Raw genomic sequence first — 27,823 nt, 5'->3', positions numbered from 1 at the left:
TATATTCACAATTACACCAAAAATGACAAGAAAAGAAGAAATAACTTTCATATTTTATTTACTTTTTCTCTTTGTTGGAAGATTTTAGAGATAAAATTCTGAACAGAAAAAGAAAATTAACTTTTATTTGTAGGTATCCAACAATATTATATCATACCACTGGTAAATGAAAATGGTTATTAGATTTGAGGAAATCTGGTACAACATCCAGAAACATCACAGAATTTACCAAGACAACATCGTTTAACATTTTATAAATCTGCAGACAAATAGATAATGGAGTGACATAAGCTGTCAGGAAAAGAATCGGTAACAGCTATTTCTTTCAAAGGATAGCTTCCTAAATTAGGAGATATGGATGAAATAAAAGGTTTTAGTGAAACTACACAAAACAATATCACACAAAACTTGGAAGTACTTGGTTTACAACATATTTTCAGGTTAATAAAAAAATATAAATTATAGGATACAGTAGGTTTTTGTTTGAGCAGCAGACAGTTGATAATGGCTATAGCAAGATTTTTTTAACCAATTCAAAGTCCATACACAACACTTACAGGGGGAGAGAAATAAAATAACAGGGAGAAGAAGAATAAAATAACAATAATAAAGTAAAGGGAAGATATGATAAAAGAAAGAAATGTATGTGACAGTGGTAGACTGAATATGTGTATGAATAGAAGGATATAAATTAACAGAGACTATGAAAAATTAACATGTCTATAGGAACTAAAACAAAGAAATCAGAATTACAAAATCAGCAAAGAATATAGTAAAGATGTAAAATCATAAGTTATTGTAATTTAATTGAAATAATACGGGGGTAGACAAAAGTAGGTATACAGTTGCTTGTGGCTGAAGCATTCACTTAACGTCCCCAGAAATAAAAAAAAAATAATAAAAAGGGGGCTTTCAATGAACTAGACATTTCCCACAGATCCCTCAGTTGACTTATGGATTGTTGGGGCAAAACAGAAATAGGAAAGGAACAGAACATTCCACGCGTATTTTAAGAAACTGTATACTTACTTTTGCCCACCCCACTGTATAATCAACTTCTTACAAATCACATTTTATTGATAATTTTAATCTTCCCTTCATACATTAATTATGTATTTTGTTGAAATGAAATCTGCAATTTCAAAAACTCTTAACAGAAGCTAAACAATATAATAGTGATAATTATTTAATACTTCCCATGGGATTAATTTAAATATTGATTTAGTTTTAGATAAAATTTTGAAAAAATAAGAACAATTTGTCAAAATACTCATGATGAAACTTCACAGCCAATACAGAGAGAATATTTCTGTACTTCACACACAGGATGCTGTTTCTGGAGGAAGTAACACTAGAAGATGCTGTTATAACTTCTGATGGATATAACAGTTACAAATGTTGTTGAGCAATGGGGTATGCAGTCGAGGATTATTTAGTGGATACGCTGATTGCTCAGAAATTGATCTGGTATTATTTCTTTTATCATTATTTAGTGTTACATAAAATTAGATTGGGACTAAGTATGTATGATTTCTTGTAATATTTAACAAAGAATAAATAGTTATATTTGAGAGGAAGAATAGAGAAAAAGAGACAGGAAGAGAGGGAATTTCGGCTTGCTATTCACTTTTTTACACCACATTTTGAAGGTTGAGTATAAATGTATGCAAACAATGGGCATGAGAAGTTTGTTTTGAATGTTAGTGAAGTTCCAAATTTGTGTCAAAAGAAATCTAGATACAATGATGAACAGTGGAATATGAAAAACCAGAATGAAGATATGAAATGTAATTAACAATTATGGATGAGCCATTTCACTAATTCTGGAATTCAGTTAGTAAATAAGGACGTTTACAATTTATGTCTTGCAATCGAAGTGTTTGAAAAAAAAAAAAATTAAAACATCATTTCTGAATCACAATATAAACACTTAACTTTTTTTCAAATTCTTTACACAAGTCTGACAACCTCTCTCTCTCTCTCTCTCACACACACACACTAGAAACTCAAAATACAAATTAGCAATGCCTTAATAGTCTTAAAGGCTAAAAGCCATCCCAGATCTTTCTCTTTAGAATTAAAGCTCTATTTTAAATTTGAAGACTATGATCCATGTCGTTAACCAGGAAAATGCAAAGATTCACTCATAAATTAAAAATTATCATTATCATAAACATACTTACTACTCAATATCTGACATTAAACCTCGATTACTTCTTACATACAAATTAAACTTTGTTTTTCTCTCTCTCATGCACCCAAACACTCCACCACACACACACACACACACACACAACGTAAGCAAATATATACACATACACTCGGTGCCAAGTAGTTGAAACAATGATCTGCAGCCATGTCATGGTACGTATGGCTGATTATGGAATCACAGATGTACCTTGATTAGCAATCTATCCAGGTTATCCCTGCATCATCTTTTCATTTGATAGTTGAGCAATGAAGCCTTGTGATTGCATAGTTTTAAGGATTCTCAAAGCTTTTTTGGCAGCAGCACTCTTTGCAATGCGATAATTCCGTCCGACACCATTATAAACACCTTTACCGGCAACTTTGACTGTAACTCGGATTTTACCATTAACTGTCCTCTCAGGTTTCCTGAAAAATATAATTCCTATTATCAGGAGTCTTGAAATAATGATTGTAGATTAAACACCAACCATACAATGTCATTCTAGAAATGTACAATCACATCATTGAAATCTCAAAGACATGAGATAATGCATGATTAATTCAAAGCAATGTGAACAAATAAGCATTACATCTCCCTCTACAATTTTTGATTGATTCTTTTTTGAAAAAATTGAATAAATTTTATCTCTTTTCAGGCATATGATGATAAAATGCCAAGAAGAAAAAGAATGAAATTCACCCAACATCACAGTAAAATATAAATCCCCCACTCAAAAAAATAAATAACTAAAAATTTGACTTAATCTTTACAAATTTCACTGAGAGCAAAGACTTAAATATCATCATCATTCATTTAACGTCCGCTTTCCATGCTAGCATGGGTTGGACGATTTGACTGAGGACTGGCGAACCAGATGGCTGCACCAGGCTCCAATCTGATCTGGCAGAGTTTCTACAGCTGGATGTCCTTTCTAACACCAACCACTCCGAGAGTGTAGTGGGTGCTTTTACGTGCCACTGGCACAAGGACCAGTCAGTAAGGTCAAATTTTGGCACAAGGCCGGCAACTTTGGGGGAGAGGGTAAGTCGATTACACCAACCCCAGTGCTCAAATGGTACTTATTTTATCAATCCCGAAAAAATGAAAGACAAAGTGAACCTCAATGGAATTTGAACTCTGAACAAAGGACAGACAAAATGCTGCAAAGCATTTTTCCTGGCATGCAAAGGATTCTTATTTCTTTATTGCCCACAAGGGGCTAAACATAGAGGGGACAAACAAGGACAGACAAAGGTATTAAGTCGATTACATCAATCCCAGTGTGTAACTGGTACTTAAGTTATCGACCCTGAAAGGATGCAAAAGATTCTGCTAGCTCATTGCTTTTGAATATACAGTAATATATTCTTTTCCACTCTAGGCACAAGGCCCAAAATTCTTGGGGAGGGGGCCAGTCGATTAGATTGATTCTAGTACGCAACTGGTACTTAATTCATCAACCACGAAAGGATGAAAGGCAAAGTTGACCTCGCCGGAATTTGAACTCAGAACCTAAAGACAGACAAAATACCGCTAAGCATTTCGCCCGGCGTGTTAACGTTTCTGCCAGCTCGCTGCCTTTATACAGTAATATATTAGTAATGAAATTGAAATCTTAGGTTTTCGATGCTCCTTGCATTAAATATGTTAACTCTACCATATTTTAAATAACAAAATGTCCTGACCAAGTGAAGTTTTGTGATTCAGAAATCCAATATTATCCATAGTAATACTCACTCAAATTTAGCAGTTTCTGGTTCCAGTTCCAATAATTCTCGTACAGGTGACTTTGGAATACTTTTCAAATATTTCTCTGGAAGAAATGAAGAAAAATTTTCCAAATATTTTTTGATAGAAAAATGGAAGAATATTTTTCCTAAAAGTCAAATCCCATCAAAACCAATCTCCAGTACAGTGCGTTGTCCAGGGGTTTACAATGCTTTTAAAATGGCCCCTGTCTCTAATGTTGTTATCATTATTCTAAGTTCTCTTTTACAGTTGTAGTTCTTAAATCAACAAGTCTCAATTGGATTGAATCTGGAATATTGTATCTGACTTATTTTTCCTACCACACATCACTGACAGTTATTCTTAAGCACTCATTACAACTTCATAATATTTTAAACAAGCAAACCACAGGCAAAGATACAAACATGGTCAAGACGTTAAGAAATTCGCAATTATTGTCGTCTTTACTGTGAGACACCTGAGCAGATGCTTTCTATCCTAATTTATAATCAGCTTTGTTAGTGAAATTCGGTAGATGGAAACTGTCATCGTTTTAATGTCCACTTTTCCATGTTTGCATGGGTCAGACAAAATTTATTGGGGAAGATTTTCTATAGCCAAATTCCCTTCCTGTTGCCAACCCTCACCTGATTACAAGTAAGGAAATATTTCCCCATGGCCAGACATAATTTTACAGAAATTAGAAGTGAATGACATTCATTTATAGCTATTATGCAATGTCAAGACAAGGAGACACAAACATACACACACATGCAAAGAATCATACATACATAACATTTAATTTTCTATCCCAATTCAAAATATTTAATAAAGTTTTCTTACCAATTTGTGGCTTCATTATACGATAGTAAACTTTCCAGACCACATCTAAAGACCTGTTGCTGTCAAGATAGATAGCACCAGCAACAGACTCAAATATATCACCAAGTGCTTTGGGAATTTCCATTTCAACAACTTCTTCATCGGGACTTTCTTCTCCTTCATCTTGGAACTAATAAATTAGTGAAAAAAAAAATATATTAAAAAAATAAGGAGGAGGAGGAGGAGGAAATGTAAAGATTTGCTCATTGAAATTGAAAAATATGGCACCTCAAGGTAGTTCTGATACCAGTGATTGTAGGAACACAAGGAAATGATAAAGAACAAAAAAAGGAACCGACAATTATTTGAGAATAATACTTGGCTTGCCATCCTTGCATGTACCAACTTGATGATGATGATGATGATGATAAGAACAACAACAACAATTGTTTCTGATTTAAACACTACAGTTTTGAGTGGAGGGTCAGTTGGTACCAATGACCCCATATACTTGATTGGTACTTTGTTTTATTGACCCGGGAGGAATGAAAGGTAAAGTTGACCTCACCAGGATTTTGCTTCAGAATCAAAGAAGAAAAATTTGGGGAGAGGAGTGAAGAGAATTGTAGATTTCAGGACATGGAACGAGATGGTAAGAATGCCAAAAGCAGAGGTCATTGTAAAGTGTTAATTCTTCACAGTGGTCAAGTGAAAATCTACAAGTTATAATAAAAGTCTGATCTTTGGTTTAGACATCATTAAAAAAATAATAAGTAGAAACCCATAAAATTTTGATAGGATTTACAAACTCCACAGTTAGGTACAGAGATCAGAGAATTAAAACAGGAATATCATTAAGAACACTTACTTCTTCATCAAAATCAATTTCATCTTCCTTTTCCTTTTGGCGAGCAACAAACCTTTCAATCACATTAAACAGTTCCGGAGATATGGCTTTGAAAAACTTATGGAAGTTCCATTTGACAGCTAATGCAGCAAAAATGTTGTTATTGACTAGAGCTGATCGCAGGTCAGTGAGAACCCCAGGAGAATAACGCTGAGAATCTTCGTAAAGATGGCGAGTGATCACGTAATCCAAAATTGCATCACCTAAAAATTCCAGACTAGTAAAAAAAAAAAAATCAAATAAATAAATTCATATTTTGTATTGTTTTATAAATTAAAAATCACAAGTCATTCATTATCATTATCATCTTCAACCTCTGGACACTACCATCTCAATCCCTAGTATTCATAGGGCCCATTACCTGGTTTCCATGAGGTATAAGTGACCAAGATCACAACGTCTCCACTGAAAGGAATACCAATCCATCACAGAGTTACTCGTTTAAAGCTGAGTGGACTGGAACCACATGAAACGAAGTGTTTTGCTCAAGAACTCAATGTACCACCTAGTCTGGGAATCAAACACGTGGTCTTGCAAGCATAAGTACAACGTCCAAACCACTAAGCCATGTGCCTTCACAAGTTATTGGCTCTGATTAATAATTATCAACTGTCCAATGCAATTTACAGGTGGTTTAGGCTAATTGATGATTTTCTCAGAACAGCTTGATGTATTGGTGAATAGTCAATGGCATTGGCGGGCATAAAGATTAAGTTGTAGCCAAGAAAACGTTAGCTGACATGGAAGACAGGAAGCCAGCTGAATATTGGAAAAGAGTTACATGTGCCATGATTTGTGCCGGGTATCAAAATGCAGACATCATGACTACTACTATGAACACAGAAGTAGCCTTCATCCCCTCCCTAAAATTACGAATAATACACTTCTAAAAAAATTTCAACATGACATGGCTGTATGGTAAGAAGTTTGCTTCTCAGTCACATGGTTCTGGGTTCAGTCCCACAGCATGGTACCTTGAGCAAGTATCTTCTACCATAGCCTTGGGCCGACCGAATTCTTGCAAGTGGATTTGGTAGATGGAAACTGAAAGAAGCCCATCGTATATATACAGGTGTGTGTATGTGCCTGTGTTTGTCCTCCACTACCACTTGACAACTGGTGCTGGTGTGTTTACATGCCAAACAGTTCAGAAAAAGGGACTGATAGAAAAGTACCAGGCTTTAGAATGAAAAAATAAGTACTGGGGGTCAATTAATTTGACTAAATATTTTTCGAGGGGGTGCCCCAACATGGCAGCAGTCAAATGACTGAACAAGACAAAAGATGAAAAATCTTATCAGTAAAGAGTAAGTTTTATCTGTGAACTTTGATTTTCCCCAAGAAATAAAACATATATCAATAAAAATAAAACATAAAATCAATAATAAGAACTAATATTAGTAGCTGTGTTAGTTTTTCAGAGATAAAAATCCATTAGCAATAGTTACAGTACTGGAAATTTTAACGCATGATAATTGATAAATACATTTTCTTGCAACTTCAAAGTCAACGACTCAAATACAAGTAAGAGTAGTTAAAAACATAATAATAATAATAGACTAGTCACTGAGGAAGATTACAAAGACATGCCATACACAGGGGGGTAAAAAAAATACAATAATTGAATTTTTGTTAATATATTTAATGCAGTGAGTGAAATATCAACTCGAAATACTTATGGAGTGAGGTAAAAGACCATGTCCTGACACTTCATCATTATCTTCTCTCCTTCCCAGCTAAGGTAGACATGTATCTCTAATACAGCAAGACACTTGTTCCTATCGTGCTATCATACACTTGTTTCTCAACACCTTCCATAAGCCACCTCCCTCAATACTACAACCACAGCAATCAACTGTAAGAAAAAGTTTTCAGCTAAGAGCAGACGATTATATGTTATATAAAAATTAAAAAAAGCAGCTGAAAGCATCCCACACTCTGCAGTTTATCAGGCAATGAAAAAGCTAGCGGTAGATGAATGAGTTTAACTGAGACAAAGTAAAATAGGTGCTGAAGTGTTGTCGGGTCTGAGCATTTATCATGTCTTTGTCTGCCCTGCTTAAAAGAATTCCTTCATAGTCTCTGTGTAGCAAATCTGGTCAGTTTTTATAATGCTGGAGGGAGGACAGAAATTCTAATCAGTGATTAATATCTTTGTTTTGCTAATATTTAATGTTTTACTTGGACCTTCCTGTCAAATATGCAACCTGCTGCCACTAATATGTCAGTTCTACAAGTATCATGCAAATGCTACTCTGATCACATGGTTTCGAATTGTGTTCCAAGTCAATTAAAGAATTTCAAAAACAAAGGTAAACAGCCTGGCTGAAGATTACTGTATTTGATGGCAGATGCACATATTTTTTTTTCCAAAAAAAATCACCTTGCAAAGTTGTGCTTATATTACATGCCTTAATACACAAACAATTTTTTTATGTGAAGATGCACTGCTGAAATTGTGGCATGTATATATATCAAAGTGTTTTTATATCATTAAATACATTAATCTAAAGGAAATACCAACAATTGTAATTCCTAAAATTATTTCAAGTAAAATTTGGTTTATAAAATAGCAAAACATACCGCTGGTAGCAGTCAGTCACTGTATTGTAATGATACGATGCATGTGTGAAAGCTTGTAGTAGATAAGATCGATCAGAGAATTTGTAGCCAATCTCTTTCTCAAAAGTTTCATAGCCATCAAGTAAACGTTCAAGAACTTCTTCAGCATTAATTGTATGAGTAAGGAGTGGTGACAGAGGAGTTTCCAGCTCATCCAGTTGGTGTTCAGTGATATTCTAAATGAACAAAAATTAACCAATTAACTCAAGACAAGGCACGGTTTAAGTAAGAAAATGTTTAAATATGTTTATTAAAAAAAAATATTGAAGAACATAATTAAACAATCATCAAAATAATGATATAAATGTGAATAGAAATGTATCTGTAAGCATTACATACTTTGAATGAAGTATTGCCATCAAATTTGAAATAAAATTTAAATGAAATAAAGACATTATTGAGTTTAGGACTTTCTAGTCTTCGGTAATCATGCAGAGGACTCTCAAAAAAAGTATAGCTGAATAATTAATAATATTATTATGAAACATCAAAATTTTACAAAAAACATGGATAAAAAATAACCTAAACAGAAAATAATAGCAATATAATCTATAACAGGCATTTTTTTGTTGAGAGGAGAAAGTTGTCCTCAGACTAAAAACATGGCTTGAAATTACATTTATTTGAAATAGTGAAACAATTTTAAATTGTTTTAAATTTTAAATTTGAAGTCAAATTCTGTTAATACCAAATTTTGAATCATTAAAAGTGAAAGATGTTTATACATACATCATCATATTGCTCCTGCAAAATGTGCTTTTGAGGAAGCACTTTTAGACCAAGCCATGACATGAAAAGAAGAGCAGCTCTTTTCCCACAGCAAGTCAGATAGCAACCAATAAGAGCTTCAACACAGTCTGCTACACTTTTGTCTGGAATGCTATGAATTGTTTGCAAGCTATATGGAACAAGTGGCTTTTCATTTGTAGAACTACCACAACCACTGACACCATCTTGTTCTTGTGATTGTTTTAATTCTTCCAGTTCTTGGTTGAATTTCCATTGTTCTAAATTTGCTTTTCGTACATGACTTGGAATTTTGTCATTTTCAATGAAGTTCATCATGCCATTGTTTAGATTTGATGATAATTTTTCATTGTTAAAAGATGTCGATAGAATTTCTTCTTCAACCGATTCACTTCCACATTGATTTGCAGATGAACAAGGGTCCTGCTTGTTGCTGCTTGAAGAAATGTGAACTTTGTGTACGGGGCCGCGCCTACGATCTTCATTAATAACATAACCAGGTGGGAGCCAATTCTCATAAGGTTCAAATTTAGCTGAAACCATTCTCTCAGGAAGACCCTTTTTACGACCAAGACGATATAAATTATAATTGCTTACTTGTTTACTCCGTAGATAGCTTAACTTTCCTTCGTGGATACCTGGGTATTGACAGTAAAGGTAAACAGTGATAGCATATTTAAGAAAGGAATCGCCAATGGTTTCTAATCTCTCAAGGCTGAAAAAATCATTTGCATTTGACATGGTAAGCGCCTGCAAAATAATGCATGGACTTGGACCAATGTAACAACTCAGTTCAATATCAGTATCTAACAAGAGAGGTGGAGTGTTTGAAGACTGAGCAAGTTTCTCCTGAGCCTCAGCATAGCTGTAAACAAGGTTTGCATTGGTTGTGTCATCACATTGGCCATAGTCAGATATTTTAGACATATCTACTGCTGCTGACTGGCCACTGAATGTTGTTATATTTTGAAAGACATCGGTGTCGGAATTGTGTCTTGTATTATCACAGATGGCGTTATCATGAGAGGACAAAGGAGTGATGCATTTGTTTGTGTTAGAGAGGGGTACTTTTGCATCAATGGGGCAATTGCTTTGAATGACATTGATATTGTTGTTGTTGTTGTTGTTATTATTATGTATGACTATGGGTGGTGAAACAGCTTCAACATCTCTTTGGTCTCTATCATGTAAAGGTGCTGGAGCAGAGATATCTTGCACAGCTACCTCTGGTTGGTCAGTAGAGTCCTGAGTGTGGGAAACAGTTTGTCCAGTCTGACATGGAGTGATCTCTGAATCTGAGGATGTTTTGTCATCATCTGTTGGTGAAGAAGTAGACTGAGTACAATTAAATACAGACTGATTTGATGAATTAGAATGATTACACATTTGCTGCTCTGGTAGCGCTGATAATGAATGGGAAGTGGGTGTTGGTAATTGATGACTAGATGAAGAAACAGAGTCTGAAGATGTTGTTGATAAAGTTTTCTCCTGGGGAGGATTAAATGCTGTGGCAGTGGAATTAGAGTGTAGTGCAACACTATCTTTTGAATTGCTAGCTGTATATGAATTACATTGTTGGTCTTTATTTGAAGAGAAAGTGGTGGATGTACAAGTTTTTAAATTTTCCTCATTTCCTTTTGAGTTACTGCAAAGTTTTTCTTCCACATCTTTTACGGAATCCATGTTGCTATGGGCGATGGTTATGTTTGAAGAATGAAGACGAGCATTATTAAAATTATTTTTCAATTCTTTACAAGTTTCTACAATTGGAGGATAACCTGCTTGGTTATTAGAATTCTGCACAGAGGTTTTACACACAGGAGCTTTCTGTGGACTAAAAGTAGGAGATATGTTTTTCAATTCACTTTTATCACAGTTGCCATTAGAAAGCTTGTCACTATTGTCTTTATGATGGTCTTCGGAATCTGTAATTTCTACAATTTTTGTAGAACTCAGCATTTCAGACTTTGTTGACTTTGTTTGATAAAAGTCATCTATTTGGCCAAATGTCTTAGAAGCCTTCTTTTCTTTTCGAATTTGCTTATCCATTTGATGGAAAGCATTTCCTTCAGGATAGCTTCTGTTATCACAAATCAAACGAATATCAAGAGATTCTAGATCTTTCTTTAGAGTGTCATTCTGAAATTTAACATTAGACGGAACTTCGCTGGTTTCTTTAAAGGAATCAAGACTGTCTTTGGGATTCAAATCCTTTGCAATATCGAAAGTTATCTTAAAATCTATTTTACTGCCGTTAGGTATTCTACCAGAATTTTGCAGGTTAGTAAAAGGAGATTTTGAGAAAGACTTATTATTCTTTTCCTCTTTGAGTTTCTCCTCTTTAATGTTATCATTTGACCATTGTGCATCTTTTTCATGCTTTTTCTTATTTGTAAATTGTTGAGGTTGAAATTTCCTTTCTTCGCTGTTGTTTACAGAGCAGGATTTAAAATTGTTAAAATCTGAATGGTTATAACTTCTGCTAGATGAGGTACTAACGGAATCTTCTCTCCGCTCATAGTTGTTCTTTCCCGCTGCAGCATTAAGAGCCTCTTGAATTCTATTAGAATCCTTCAAAGGCCTGTTGCAGTCATCTTTATTGCAGCTTTTATGTAGAGATTCTGTTGAATTGCTCTTTATAAAAGGCTTTTTATAGTTTAATTTCTTGCACTCAACATTATTTACCATTTCTCTTACTGGCATTTCTTTGATATCTTTCTGATTTTCTGAATCATTTTTTATTAATTCATTGTTTTCTTTAGCATCTTTAAATACAAGCTTGTTACTATAACTTGCAGCAGTCTTTGACAAAGATGTGCAGGTTCCATTTTCCTTGGCTTTTGTAACCTTCATCTCACTTTCAGTTTTATTATCAATAATCTTTTCTGGATTGGTTTCAAAACCAAAATCAAGTTTAGGAAAGTGAAAGCCTTTTGGAATTTCAATGACACCAATTTTGGTTCCTTGGGCAACTTTGACACGAATCTCTTCAGCAATCAAAAGATAGTTTATTCTGTAAAGAATAGCAGGAAGACACACAGCTTTACGCCACAGAGAAGCAGGGAAGATATGAACCACACACAATTCTGGAATCAAGATTTGTTTTTGTTGTAAGTTTTCTCGACGGGCTTTCTTGGTTTCTGCACTGCTGGTTGGCAAAGCGATGCCTTTTTGATTCATGTAACGTGGAGTTAATAAATTCAGACGTGCAGAAGTATGGTCAACATCCAATAAAGGTTGTTCCAAGTTAGTGATATGAAGACCGTATTTTTTAGAGTAATACTCATTAAATGTCCTATAAAGCTCAGGAGAAGGAAACGGGCTGTTTGGATTCAGGTCGTATTTGATCTCAGCAACATAGAAATGCTGTGGTTGATCCATGTTGCGATACGAAGGCATCACAACTGCATCTTCGAAGTCTTCAGTGCAAAACTTAAATTTCTCTCTTTTTGAATCATATATATCAGGATGATTTCTGCTGAAGGAAAACTGGACTTCATTCACAAAATTCCAGTTAATATGATGTCCACTGTCATCTATATACAACATAAAAGTACATAAGCATGTAGAAAAAAAATATTTTCATTCAACTGATTTTGTTTTAATAAATTTTTTAAAGAAACAATGATGTATATAATATTTAAGCATTGCTTCTCTTAAATCAAAGAAGCTGAATATAAAATTTTATAATATCCACTAATTTTAGGTGAATAAATGCTCAGCCCACTTGCACAAAGAAAATTTCCAGTATATTTATATTTAACCATTTTTATTACTACATAAGTAGATGTCTGAAGCAGTGAAGGAAAGCATACAAGCTCTGAAAGACATTTGAACTTGTATAGGCTTGTCACTGCAGTCTGTCTGGAGACAAACTGCAGTGACAAGCCCTCACAAGTTCAAATATCACTCAAACATATTTGAACTGGTGGCAAGTATACTTGAACTGGTCTTAAGTTTATATAGTTTTGCATTTTCATTTGCTAATCTTGTTTCAAATTCTAAATGTGCAAGATCTTGGCACAGACAGTACTGAGACATGATCCAAACACAACCATTTAATCTGAAATCAATTACTATTCAACAGCAATTTGGATAAATTTTAATAATTAATATCTTTTGAAATAAAACATTTTAGATGGTAATTTAATTTCTCATTTAAAACCTTGTTAAAAGTCAGCTCTAAATTTATTCTAAATCCAATCAGAGATTTTATAACCTCACTACTTACAATTAGAACACATACATATATACATATACACTCATACACATACAGAAAGGAGACATAGTGTGAAATGTAATGCATGTAAGTCTCCTTAGAATAAAAGTGAAACCTCACATAAATACAACTGCTTCTTATTTTCCAGTTCAAACGAAATAAGATAGTTACAAAAGAAAAATACAAACCTTCTATCAAAGGTACTATAAGATAACCGACTTTTGCTTCGTCAGGCATAAAGTCAATAGGATCCTTCTCCAGTCGAAGTACTGTGCTGAACACAAATCGATGAAAAATTGTCAGCTTATTCAGCTGACTTTCATTTATTGATACGTTTGACTCAACCATATCAAGAGATACAGTTACCTCTCCAGAACGAGTATATACTGGAAAACATGGAACCTGTTGAGAGAAATTGTCCCAAAATTATTCATACAGATTTATGATTGATTTCAAATGTTGGCATAACCCAGCAATTTAGGGGTGGGGTAACCTACGTGCTCTACTGGTACTTTTTTTATCAACACCGAAAGGATGAAAGGTAAAGTCGACCATGGCAGAATTTGAACTCGGAACACCTTATTCATTAATTTACACAAATCATAATGGAAAACTTTTGTTCTACCCCTGCCCGAAATTTGGTGGCGGATGTCCTGAAATATCACAGCACATTGTATCATAATATGGTACTGGGCGTATTGTAGGAGAATGGTGAAGCGTGTGCAACAGCTTTGACTGCATGGTCACATGTTCGTTTCCATGGTGAGAAGTTGTATGTTTAAATTAATTTAAAATTCCTAAACTAAAACTAATTTCTTTTTACAATAATTTTTTTCTTCTTACAATATCATCCTATAACTTTGATCCTAATTTGTTTTCAAAACTAATAATAAAGTGGTTCATTGTATGATGAGGTTATCGAACATTTTATGTCTCAAAAATGAATAAAACTTACATATAAGTAATTTAAGTAAGTAAAATTATATGGTTTCTTATTTTTCAGTGTGTGCAACATTAGAAAAATACACATAAAAAGCACCATTTGAGTGTGGCTGATGCCAGTTCCACATGACTGGCACCCATACTGGTGGCACAGAAAAAGCACCATTCGAGCATGACCAATGCCAGTGCTGCCTGACTAGCTTCCATGCCAGTGGCATGTAAAAGCACCCACTTCACTCTCAGAGTGGTTGGTGTTAGGACGGGTATCTGGCTGTAGAAACTCTGCCAGATCAGACTGGAGCCTGGTGCAGCCTCCTGGCTGGTCAAACTGTCCAACCCATGCTGGTATGGAAAGCAGATGTTAAATGATGATGATGATGATGTTAAGTACTAGAGTCAATGTAATCAACTAGCTCCTCCCCACCAAAATTTCAGGCCTTGTGCTTATAGTAGAAAGCATTGTTATTATTATTATTATTATTTACCTGAGGAATGTTTTTCAAGGACAAGATTCCAAACCCTCTTGGTGTGTTTTCTGGAACATAGATCTTCCTTCCACGTGTATTTTGCTCTTCTGTGATAGGTCCAGTCAGTACCATATGAATATTATATAAGCAACAAAGCTGGTTAGTATCAACATGGTTGTTAATCAGAGCATCTGCAGCCTATAAAGAACAAAAAACAAAAAAATCCTCCATTGAGTTAACTTTATGTTAAATACGTCAGATAGGAAAAGAGACATCAAATACATCAGATAGGAAAAGAGACATTACATATGTCAGATAGGAAACGAGAATCCAACAAGAAAAAAAGTCTGAACAAGACAGGCATGATTCAACAAATAAACAATTATAAGTAGGGCTGGAGAAATAATTTCATTTCTCAAAAGATCTATATTGATAAACACCTAGGACATAGGGGGCTGTATATATTATTTTATATACTATTAGGACAATTCATTCTTGTTTTTGTGAGTGAATGAAGCAGACAGGTGTTTAACCTGTCAGCATTCAGGTTTCTTTGTCAAATCTGTTGCTTGTTTATTCAGATTGCTTTGAATTAATCATACATTATCAAGTAGCTTAGTGATTTCAATGGTATGTTTGCATATTTTTAGAATGACATTGTAGGGGAGGTGTGAGAAGCTGGATCTGATCAGTTTTAACATATAAAACAAGTAGAATATTTCGACTGGATTAAATGTTAAAGGGTTAATCCTTTAGCGTTCAGATTACTCTGTCGAATGTAATTCTTATTTTATTTATTCCCATTGTTTCCAATGAATCATTTATTATCTTGTAACTTTGAAATTTTGATGACATGATTGTATCTTTTTATAAGGTAGGTGTGAGAGGCAGGATCAGGCCAGTTTGAACATAAAACAGGTAGAATATTTGGGCAGAATATGGCCGGATTAAAAGATAAAGGGATAAAGCTTAATGTATGTTTCTTTGTTCTTTGTGGCTGTGTGGTAAGAAGTTTGCTTCCCAACCAGATGTGCTGTGCAATAGGACTGAACCCAAGACCACATGGTTCGGAAGCAAGCTTTTCAACCACACAGCCATGCCTATGCTTGTACACAATTGTACTTTTTACTCTTTTACTTGTTTCAGTCATTTGACTGTGGCCATGCTGGAGCACCACCTTTAGTTGAGCAAATCGACCCCAGGACTTATTCTTTGTAAGCCTAGTACTTATTCTATCATCTCTTTTGCCGAACCGCTAAGTTACGGGTACGTAAACACACCAGTATCGGTTGTCAAGCGATGTTGGGGGGGGCAAACACAGACACCCACATACATATATATATATATATATATACATATACGACAGACTTCTTTCAGTTTCTGTCTACCAAATCCACTCACAAGGCTTTGGTCAGCCCGAGGCTATAGTAGAAGACACTTGCCCAAGGTGCCATGCAGTGGGACTGAACCCGGAACCATGTGGTTTGTAAGCAAGCTACTTACCACACAGCCACTCCTAAAATAAACTTTTGGTAGGATTTCAAAGTTTGATAAATGAATCTAAAAAGTCAAATGGTTTAGTCTATAAATCTCTTTATAAATTATGTTGCTTTTTTTTTTTGTGATATGGAATTCATTCATCTCCCAAAAGAAGCACTACTCTAAACTAGTAAAAACACAGAAGTACCTTTTTAAAGTAATACTGTTTTCGTTTTGTGGTGCCTGGTCTTGGACAGCCAATGAGTTCCTCCTCTTCCTCTTCTTCCCACTCTACCTCATCCTCTTCCCCATATTTCAGAGGATCCTTTAAGGCTTCTTTCTCTTCATGCTTCAAAATCTCTTTCCCCACTGGAAGGAAGTGATCATCTAGTTCTCCTGTAAAGAAAAATAGTCAATTTATCAGAAACATATTAATGTAAAGTGGATTTAGCTACTGAGAAGGTAAGTGGTTTAGTGGTTAGGGTATTTGGCTTATAATCATAAGGTCGTGAGTTCAATTCCCAGTGACATGTTGTGTCCTTGAACAAGACACTTTATTTGACATTGATCTAGTCCACTCAGCTGGTTAAAATGAGCATATAGGGGCTAGTTGTTTACACTGACCTCTAATTGACTGGCCCCTCACCCCAAAAATTTCAGGCCTTGTGCCTAGAGTAGAAAAGAATAATATCTGACCATGACCAGACAGGCTTTTCAGGGATGACTGGAAATAAACAAACTCACTTGTATGACAGTGATGCTCATTTACAATCATGACATCAAGAGAAGACTACACACAAACACACATATATGCACATACACATATGACAGGCTTTTGCCAGTTTCAGTCAACCAAATCCATTCACAGGGTATTAGTCAGCCCCGAACATTTGTCCAAAGTACTGTGCAGTGGGACTGAACCAGAGACATATGGTTGAGAAGCAAGCTTCTTAACCACAGAGCCAAGCCTGTATAAAAATTATTTTTCCAAATAATAGTTTTCTGCTTACCTTGAATTTGGAGTTCTTGGCACATTTTGAGCGCAGCAGACATTTTGGCTAACTTTTCTCTTGGCATTACATCTCCCTAAAGTAAAAATAAATATAATTTCAGTTCAACATTTCATGGAATTTTTACAACAATCATTTTTAATAGTTCATAAGTTAATAAAGGTCGAATTAATCACATTTTATCAAATTATATATTTGATATCAAATCAGCTCTGATTTTAGCAATATTCCTCAAATTTATATTAAATTTTCTTTAGCCTTTTCTACCCATTTTATCTGTCATTTAATAATCAAAACCAATTTCACTATGTAATATCTTGAGAAGCCAGTTGTTTTTTTTTTCATATCTATTTGTTCCATAGGTTAGATCAGTGGTTCCCAAACTATTTTGGGCGGCCACTCACTTGGCACCCAAGCTGCATTCTACCCCCACCCCCGCCACCCCAACTACTACCACAAACACAGACGACTTTCTGCAGCAAATTCAAACCAACTGTATTTCTCATAATTAACTGATCCTCCTGTATACTTTTTCAACCCAAAGCCAAGAATTTTCCAGCACCCCGTTGTGTAGAGAATGAATAAACACTGAAATGAATTTGGAAAGTTATGAAGCAGAGAAAAGTTAAGCAGTTTTGTAACATACTTGAACATCTTTCTTCACTGGAGAATTGATTGGTAGTTTAAGAGTAGCAACATAATGGGTTTCATTATCAACATTGACCTTTTCAACAGTGCATTTGGGTGTGAGGTGAGTAAAGGCATCACTAGGTAACTTAGCACAGTATCTGAAGAAAAAAATATACAGAAAATAATTTGTAAGGTGAACAATTTCTTTGTTTATTGTTTATTTATCACAGAAAATACTAAACTTTCAATTACAATAATAGTATATCATCATCGTCACCATCATCATCTTTATTTAACATCAATTTTTCACGCTATCATAGGTTGAATGGTTTGACAGGATCCAGAGGGCTGTGGGGCTGCATGAAGCTCCAGTGTCAGCTTTGGGATGGATTCTATGGCTGGATGCCCTTTTTAATGCCAATATGTACTGGATGTTTTTTTCATTGTTCTTTTTATTTTTGCTACTAACACCAGTGAGATTGTCAGAAAAGAAAGAACATGAAAAGGAATAAGACCTCTCAACTAAGTGGTAGTGGTGGATGGAGGGGGTAACCCAGGTGTCTTGTTATAGAAGACATACATGGTCACCCCACATTGTATAAGAGTGGGTGGGAATAACTGGAAAGAAGCTAGAGATGGTGGTGACTAGATGCCAGAATATCATCTGTCCAAAATTATCATCATCATCATCATCCTCATTTGATGCTCGTTTCCATGTTGGCATGGGTTGGTCTGACTAGAATTGGCAAGCTGGGGAGCTGCATCAAGTTCCAGTCTGATTTGGCATGGTTTCTAAGGCTGGATGCCCTTCCTAACACCAACCACTTTCAAGTGCATGCCTGGGTGCTTTTACAGTGGCACTGCACAAGCACTTTTACATGGTAACAGCTTGAGTGCTTTTTATGTGACACCAGCCAGTTCCCTTCCCCAAGGGGAGCAGCCTCAGGTGAATGATAATTTAGATGGCTTTCAAGAACAGGCTGTCCTTCATATTAAACACCATCATGCCTTGCTGAAGTGAAATCTTTATATTGCTTTGAGGGGAAGATAAAACTGGACAATCTCAATCCTCCTCCACTAAATATTCTTAGGTAATTAGACATTGCTCATACAGGAAACAGTCTCCTGGAAAATATACATTCATATAACAATATACTGGCATTGGCTTGTCTGGGTTATAGAGAAATCAAAGCCCCCAAGGTTTATTTCATTCTATAAGCCACTGCTGCCTGACTGGTACCTGTGCCAGTGGCACGTAAAACAACACTATTTGAGCGTGGTCGATGCGAGTGCTGCTTGACTGGCACCCATGTCAGTGGCACATAAAAAGCACCATTTCAGTGTGGCTGATGCCAGTGCCGTTTGACTGGCACCCGTGCCAGTGGAACGTAAAAAAGCACCTACCACACTCTAGGAATGGTTGGTGCTAGGAAGGGCATCCAGCTGTAGATATCTTGCCAAATCAGGTTGGTGGGTTGGTGCAGCCTCCCAGCTTAACATTTGTCAGTCAAAGCATCAAACCCATGCTTGCACAGAAAGTGGACGTTAAACGACAATGATGACGATGATGATGACAATGATTGCAGCAGTTTCAAAAAACAAACAAAACATATACTAGCAGAAGACAGCATGAAGGGCAGTGTCTCTGTTAGTTACAAGAATCCTTTCCACTACAGGCACAAGGCCTGAAATCTTGTGGAAGGGGGCTAGTTGTTTACACTGATCTCTAATTGACCAGCCCCTCTCCCCCAAAATTTCTGTCCTTGTGCCTAGAGTAGAAAATAATAATTTCTTGATAGAGAATTTGGAGAGAGTTTGTTTAACTGACCTGTTAACAATAGAGATGGCTGAAAACAGTGTAATGGGAGAAGTAGAATTGTTGTTGTTGTTGTTGTTGTTTGTGTTGTTATTGGTATTTAAAACTACCGACTGTGGGATGTTGTATTGTTCAAGGGTTTGTATTAGTTCTTCCTTGGAAGGCTCAGCTTTATTTATGTATTTTCGCAATAAAACCTGAAATAAGAAAATATATACTTTAACGGGTGAATACTGAATACTCTATTTCATCTCCACACCAGACAACATGTTTTAGAATAAAGTATATTCTTTCTAAGAAAACCAGTTTCCTAGAAAATGTATGTTCATATAGCAATGTATTAAAAAGTTAACAGTTGAGCATTGTGGTCAATGTAATCAAGCAACCTATTCCTCATCTCAACAAAATTTTAGACCTGTGCTTAGAAAGAATTATCTTGCAATTTTTTATCATACTACTGAACAAATATAGATTTCCACCAAACAAATACAGATTTCCATCAAGATATAAAAAAAAATAAACAATTAAATTAAATTATTTACCTGTTCTATTCTTTTGTATGTATTGAGTTCTGTTAAAAATGGTCGTGCTTTTTCACTATCAATTAGCATGAGGAAACTTGCATTCCGAGCACGTGCACGAGCCTGTAGAATATAATTTGTATAAGTGCATGTATAAGTATAAGTCCTCAGTCAAATCGTCCAACCCATGCTAGCATGGAAAGCAGACGTTAAACGATGATGATGATGATATATATATATATATATAATTATAATAATAATAATAATAATAATAATAATATTAGGGATAAAAATCCAAATCTACAGGGAAAAATTCAATTTAATTTAATTTATCAAAATTAACTGTATTATAAACATTTACTGGAAATTTTAAAATCTAAATAATTTAGATTTAATATTTTAAGAATGACATTTTAGGGTAGGTGTGATAGGCTGGATCTCTCTGGTTTGAACATAAAACAGGCAGAATATTTCGGCCAGATATGGTTAGTTTAAATGTTGAAGGGTTAATGCTGAGCAGCGAAGAAGAATAAAGAAAGTATTTATTTACAACAATAAATACAACTGGTTAGGGTGTTGTACTCATGATCACAAGATCATAGTTTCAATTCCCAGACCATACAGTGCATTGTGTTCTTGAGCAAAACACTTCATCGCACATTGCCCTACAAACACCTCAATACCTGACACATGTTACACACTGAGCACCTGTTCAGGCTATGTTGATTTTGTGGTAGAATTGAGCTAATGTACAGCACAAACATTCAATCACTATAAACGTATCATCTGTTCAGCTTGTCCAGCAAAGCATAGCAGAACCCTCGTATGTCATCTACAACAGCAGAGTCCACAATATAACAATTAGCATTTAATGAGAAGTGAAATGTTACCTTTGACTGACTATATGACTTGTAGTCTTTAGGTGGATCAAAGCAAACAACCAAATTACACTTTGGTATGTCAATACATTCTTCAAAGTTAGAAGTTGCTACCAGTACGTTGATCTCTTGCATACGGAATTTACGTAAAACCTCTTCATGCTTCCGGAAAGTCGTGGATTCTCTCTTAGCTCCATACTTATAACCAGTGATGTGTCCGTTCTTAACAAAGCACATATTTTCATCCCATGCACAGATCTCTTCAATTACCTTATTTAAAGCATATGCAACGTATTTGCAATCAACAAAAATAAGTCCACATAATCTCTTTTCTTCTTCCTGTTCCAAAGGATCGGAGTCGGAATACTCTGCTCGAGCTGCAGCAGGGTGTTTCAAAGTGATATGTAAGTCATTCTTGTGGTGAGATGAATTAACGTAGTCATCACTGTCGGAGTCAGATAGATCATCCATTGTGTCATCATCGGAATGTTCCATTCCATCAGCATTTTCATCTCTCAAAATTACAAACTCAAATTCTGGTTTATAACCACGCAGAATATTCACCAATTTAATAACTTTCGGAGTAAGAAACGGTAAAAACTCGTCAATACAATAATCAATGTTGAATAACTTCTCAAATGTTTTGGTCACAATCCTGAGTTGAGTTGTTGTGTAACGTAATAGCAGCTTACCAATTTCTGACTGTTCATGTCCAATAATTTTTTCTAACTGTTTAATAAACATTTCTGCTATGTGATTGGCACACCACGGTCCTAGGACATCAAGTATGTTAAGACACTGAGCAAGAGCTGTGCGAGGAACTTGCAGAGGATCTTTAATATTTTCTTTCTCCTTCTCAGAAAGGATACATTCATCGATAAAAAATAGAGATTCTTGCAGGATCATAGAAACTTCTGGCATTTGCTGGATTTCATCAAAGTCACTATTACATTCCAGCACATTTTCTTTGGGGCTGGTGCCATGGCGTTCAGAGAAAACTAAAGTTGATGTCTCAGCAACTGAGTGAAATATGGACTCTAATTTGTTGATGGTATTTTCTAGTTCATTAGGGTCTCGACATTTACTAGACAGCAAAACTGCAGTCAACACAACAATTCGAGGCTGTAAATTTTTTTCACATTTTTCATAGATTTTCATTACCTAAAAAATATAAATTGATAAATGAATAAATCAATCGAGTACAAATAATTTTTAAAACAAAGATATATGAGGGAATGCTGAAAAGTTCCTAGCTTTGAGGGTATCATGAAAGGCCTGGTTGGAGGCACAACCTTCTGAGTTCTTTTACAGAGCTTAGAAAAACTGAGGGACTGTTGCAATAAATGTGTGAATCTGAGAGGGGAATATGTTGAATACAATCATAATTAACTGATCCACCTGTATTTTCTTTTATCAGGTAACAATATCATTTGATTGAACGGAACAACCACAATATAATTCTCAATCTGCTTTCACTTCTGGTTTGATGTAAAAGACACGTAAAATCAATGGCAAACAATGAAGAATTATTAAGATTTCAATTACCACTTGTAATAGAATTTAAGGAAATTTCAGGGTTATTTGTTTATAAAAATAAAAAAACTACATAAATAAATAAATAGAGTGCAGATATGGCTGTGTGGTTAAGAAAGTTACTTTGCAACCATGCGGTTGGTTTTAAGTTCAGTTCCACTGAGCGGCACCTTGGGCAAGTGTTTTCTTCTATATCCCCAGGTCAACCAAATTTGGCAGGCAGAAACTGTGCAGAGGCCCATCATGTGTGTGTGTGTGTTTGTATTTGTTCCCCCATCACTGCTTGACAACCAGTATTGTTTGAATATGCTCCTGTAACTTAGTGGTTCAGTAAAAGAGACTGATAGAATAAGTATCAGGCTTTTAAAAAAAAATGAGACTAACGTCAATTTGTTCAACTAAACCCCAGGGTGGTCACAGTTCAATGACTGAAACAAATAAACAATAAAATGAAAAATAAGATAAAAACAAGGATGTCTTCGGTACTTCTTTGCACTTGCAATACTTTTGAACATTTTTAAACGAAGACATTTTAACAAATGATTTTAAATACATGTCTTCATGCTTTACAAACTATGAAATGAAAGTAACTTCACTCACCTCTTTATGTGACTCACTAACACAGATATCCGAACATTCATCAATAAGAAGGAGGTTTATTTGATTAAGTGATAAGAATTCACACTGTAGAATGTTGAGAAAAACTGAAGCTGTTGTAACAAACACTTGATGTGTCAGCAGTTCTGGAATCCATTTATCAGCCTGATCGACTGTAATTTCTGTATCATCAGTGTAATAACCGACTGACAGGTCTGTATGATGACAGACTACTTTGGCCTGTGACTCTACATTGACTGAAAGAAATAAAAGACATCAAAATGGTTTTCAGAACATCAGATTAGGATTTGCTTAGAACAACATGCTGTCGTCATCATCGTCATCATCACGAGGGCCAGTCTGGCAGTACTGGCGATAGCCACGCTCAAATGGTGTTTTTTATGTGCCACCTGCTCAGGAGTCAGTGCAGCGGCACTGGCAATGACCTCGCTCGAATGTTTTGTTCACGTGCCAGTAAGGCTACGCTGGTAATGATCACGCTCAAATGGTGCTTTTTATGTGCCACCGGCACGGAAGCCAGACAGCTGCTCTGGCAGTGATCCCACTCGGATGGTGCTGTTGGCGCTCCACTGGCATGGGTGCCAGTCATCGAATTTGGTTCAATTTCGTCAACAATCAAATATAAATATATCTGTATTTTTCATAGAGTAAACTTAATAGACATACAAATAGGCAAATACATAGATATATAAATATACATATGGGTGAGTGTATGTTTCCCAGTAGCTTAATAACAGTACTGGCACCTCCAAGATTGAGTGGTCTCAATGACAATGGTGCAAAACTACTATGACATTTTGGTTCATTGACTGGTGAGGAAGACTCAGCAGCAAATATTCCGTCTATTGTATCTTTGGCGATATTCCCCCCTGTCTGTTAAGACAGGGAATATAGCCAATATAGAGAAAGAGTGAGAGAAGGAGTCTCCATTGCTAGAATCAGTTATCAAGAGATATAGCTGTATAACATAGTTTAAACTCACCTGACGATACTAGAAACACTGTAAACTTGCGTTTGGCAATATCAGGTACCATTGGTCTTATTTGTATAGCCATTTCTTTGATAAGCATGACTGCAATAAATGTTTTCCCAGGAGGTGAATTCACACATACTATTGTGTTTTGATGTAAGGCAGCATCCAGCAACTCCAGCTAAATAAAGGAAAATGAGACTATAAGACATGCAATATCTATATCTATTTATTTATCTATCTATCAATCTATCAATATTTGAGGCTCTGATGAAACTTTAGGATGTTATTCAGGCACTCATATTATATTAATATAATATTAATATTCAATACTCTATTAATATTCATCTTTTCACATACTTTGTGAGGAACTTTCATACACAAACGAGATACTATGTCATTTCTTCTCAGACAACTATTAAAAGAAACACACACACACACAAACTCCCCAACATTTGACTTCATATTAACAAACAATTGAATATGAAACAAATCAATGCCTTACTTGATATGTTTGGGGTGTAAAAGTGTGTACTGGAAGGTCTTCTGTTCGCAAATAGCGAGGCAGTTTACGCACAGGATCATATGCAGCTTTCACCATCTGAAAGGAAAATCATTTTGGAGCAGAATTTATTAAAATGGTACATAACAATAAGGAATGTAATGGTATTGTGTATAACTAACTGGAATGAGATGATAGGGTGCAGCTGTTTGGATGCTGGTGATTTGGTATGGCTGAGTGGACAAAGATCATGCTTTGGTAACTACATTTTGGCACCAAAGACAAACACACACACACACACATACAGAGAAATATACACAAAGAGAGATAAAGATAGTGGGGCAATGAGACACATCATGATTTATTAATTGAACATAATAGACATAACTTCCTCACTCTTCATACACAGAAAGAGAAATACACATACACACAGAGCAAGGGAGAGAGTGAATGATAAAGAGTGGGGGGAGACCAAGAGAAACATAAAAATGTCTGATGTCAAGTAAGACTGTGACAAATCAGTGACACCAAAACATCTGTGCCAAAATGTTTCATAAACATAACTAATTAAGTATTTATAAATATTACTTGGTATAAATTATATAAAGTACAGAGTCTATGATGAAACTTCAACTATAGACTTCGCCTGATCAGTGTCTTTTGCATATGATAAATAATTGAAAATATCAGGTTTTTCTCGGTTGGATAGATGCAAATATCACGTGTCTCTGCTACATGGTATTGAACAAATGAGAATGTGAAGTAGTTTTTTGTTTTTTGAAAACCAATCAAATCTCGACTGCTAAAACCAATCATATCTCGATTTATTTGCGAATATTTTTGCTTATATATATTGTCATACTGCTATGTTACCAAAAACGTGACAAACATGAAAAATAGGGAATCCGCGTGTTCGTAAGAAAATATTTGAGAAGTTAAGGCGATAGTAGTAGCATTTTCTGTTTTGTAATACGTTTACCGATGCCTAGTTGAGATCGCTTTTATGTTGGAGCGAGTTTCCCTGTAACTTTTAAATAACTGGATCCTATTTTTTTCGTTCAATCATAGGAACTGGAGCAAGCAGTTTGGCGTTTTATCAAGAGCATAGTTACACAACCAACTTATAAAATGGTTTTGAATTAACAAACCTTTGTTTTTTCTCGTCTTTCCGTGAAAAAAATTCTTTTGCTGTTACTGTTTTACTATTTTCTTTGCGTAGTCGGCCGCAAGGTTTCCTTCCGCTATTCCTAAGTAACTCAATGGATTGGTGCCTACAATAAGGATTGTAAAATTAGGTACAAATATAATCTTTCTACAGCAGTTGATAAACTTAAGAACAATTCTTATCCTATATAATATAGAAAAACAAAAAGTAAAAAACACAGCAAAATACAGTCGTGATGAAAATAAAGTTTGATATTTTTGTTAGTTTTTGCTCGAGGCAATCAAATCGTTCTCATCAAGTCAATTTTAACAGTAAATATCTGAAGAAATAGTACACATTAATGGGAATATTTACAAATGTAAGAGGGAAATAATACCAATTTTCGTAATTAAACCTTTCAAATAGTTTCAGTTCAGTTGTAAAGAAATAAAATCAGAAAAGGCAAAAGAAAGAAAAAAAAAAGCATTTTCATACCAAAGAAAAACCCTCAGATTCTAAACATTAAATGTGATCTCGAGGTGCGTGATGTAAGCGAAAATATTTATTTAAATGTGTATACATTCAATACTAGATGGAATAGATGCTTGATGAGATTTCTTTTTTTTTTTTTTCTACTGAAGATAGACACTAAAAGCAACACTGGCCCGAATATAAAGCAATATGACCCGTAAAATATTCGGGAGTAAGTCTTTGAGATTACACCAACGTAGTATGATGTAATTAACCGAAAAGTATAAGGCACAAAGAAAAAGGAAAGTTCAAGGAAGATAGACAAAAAACAAAAAAAAAATCCTCAAACCAATGTTTGTCGACAGCGAATCGCCAGATATATCTTGAAGTGTATATATGAAGACATTTAACAATTCAATAAAGGAAAGTTGTATAAATAAGGATTACAAATCGAAAATTATGTTAGGGTTAGAAAAACTAAACAAGGAAATAAGGACAAAATATCACAACAAACAGTTCATATGAAAGAGAAAATTTAGTTAGAAAACACTTCTGGTGCGCACATTATTGTATTGAATTATATATATATATATATATATATATATAACATGAGTGTTTTGAAAGATTAATTACATTTTCAAAATTCAACAGTAAGTATTTGCTAAGATAATATAATGTATCTATATATCGACTTATTCAATAGTAAACTATTCCGATGCAACTACAATGAGATCCAAAACTGAAAATGCATGCATTAATATTATATTGAGTTGTTGATATGCGAATAGAGAACAACTGATTGTCATAATTAGGAGAACGTTGGAAGAATTGCATAAATAAGCATTCTAAATAAACACATACAACTATTATTCGAGTAAATGAAATAAATTTCATTTCAAACAAGAATTATAAATATAGGAGCGAATGAGACGAAGCAGCCAACATCTGCTTTAGGTATAGAGATAATAAGACGACTATAGAATATAAAACTTTAAAGAAAGTAATATAAACAATTAGTTCAGAAGCAAAGCAAATGAATTAATGGCTGGAGTGGTTCCTAATTTTGGATGAATTTTGCTTTTAATATTTGTATTGATGAAGTATTTAATTAAAAATAATAATTTTAAGTTTGTAAACAATGGAAACATAAGAATATAAATAAAGATATAAATAATCTTTATGTAACCTATGTTTGGGGGGGGGGGGAATCAATAAGATGAGGCGAAAAAAGTAAATGGAGCAGACGCTAAGGTCTAATCTAAAGAGACGAAGGCGTGCAGCAATCAGAATGAATTTCCATTCGTAACAATGACTTCAATTATAAATACACAGCAATATATGCTTACTCACAAAGCTTCTATTCAATCATGGTCCAGTTTTAAATTAGTAACGTGGTATATGAGCTAGTATAAAGGTGAAGCTATCTATTTTTTAACATTTCCCGGACAATATTAAACCCTAGGACCATGCCAAGCAACTTGTCCGATTTTGCTATAAGGATATTATCAAAGGAGCATGTTGATTGGTGGAAACAAACTTTTATACTTAAATCGAGCCAATGAACCATCGTTTAACAAATTAATCTTGTAACCGGTGAAGGTAATTA

General features: G+C 34.9%; 1 protein-coding gene across 3 annotated transcripts in view; it reads right to left on the bottom strand.

Moving 5' to 3' along the window:
- Nucleotides 1-41: 41 nt before the first annotated feature.
- LOC106877164 (endoribonuclease Dicer) overlaps nucleotides 42-27,823 on the bottom strand; it is a 29,597-nt gene continuing 1,815 nt past the window's right edge. The window contains exons 1-19 of one of the 3 annotated variants that reach the window (XM_014925988.3): nucleotides 27,568-27,741; nucleotides 25,751-25,873; nucleotides 24,606-24,701; nucleotides 24,113-24,281; nucleotides 23,113-23,366; nucleotides 20,992-22,140; nucleotides 20,123-20,224; nucleotides 19,593-19,777; nucleotides 17,781-17,922; nucleotides 17,135-17,210; nucleotides 16,333-16,520; nucleotides 14,664-14,843; nucleotides 13,425-13,638; nucleotides 9,000-12,553; nucleotides 8,232-8,446; nucleotides 5,610-5,865; nucleotides 4,763-4,931; nucleotides 3,929-4,004; nucleotides 42-2,616 (exon numbers count right to left, since the gene is read on the bottom strand). In XM_014925988.3, coding sequence (XP_014781474.2) covers nucleotides 2,421-2,616; nucleotides 3,929-4,004; nucleotides 4,763-4,931; nucleotides 5,610-5,865; nucleotides 8,232-8,446; nucleotides 9,000-12,553; nucleotides 13,425-13,638; nucleotides 14,664-14,843; nucleotides 16,333-16,520; nucleotides 17,135-17,210; nucleotides 17,781-17,922; nucleotides 19,593-19,777; nucleotides 20,123-20,224; nucleotides 20,992-22,140; nucleotides 23,113-23,366; nucleotides 24,113-24,281; nucleotides 24,606-24,701 — 7,221 coding nt within the window. In that variant the 5' untranslated portion in view covers nucleotides 25,751-25,873; nucleotides 27,568-27,741 and the 3' untranslated portion in view covers nucleotides 42-2,420. Of the gene's footprint in view, nucleotides 2,617-3,928; nucleotides 4,005-4,762; nucleotides 4,932-5,609; nucleotides 5,866-8,231; nucleotides 8,447-8,999; nucleotides 12,554-13,424; nucleotides 13,639-14,663; nucleotides 14,844-16,332; nucleotides 16,521-17,134; nucleotides 17,211-17,780; nucleotides 17,923-19,592; nucleotides 19,778-20,122; nucleotides 20,225-20,991; nucleotides 22,141-23,112; nucleotides 23,367-24,112; nucleotides 24,282-24,605; nucleotides 24,702-25,750; nucleotides 25,874-27,563; nucleotides 27,742-27,823 lie in introns of those variants that run through there. The other 2 variants (XM_014925987.3, XM_089359336.1) reach the window with 2 other exon arrangements.

This window comes from Octopus bimaculoides, chromosome 11, assembly GCF_046866305.1.
Source record: "Octopus bimaculoides isolate indiv1 chromosome 11, ASM4686630v1, whole genome shotgun sequence".
Classification (NCBI taxonomy): Eukaryota; Metazoa; Mollusca; class Cephalopoda; order Octopoda; family Octopodidae; genus Octopus; species Octopus bimaculoides.
The sequence above is the reverse complement of the archived record's forward strand: the minus strand, read 5'-3'. Positions and strand labels throughout refer to the sequence as shown.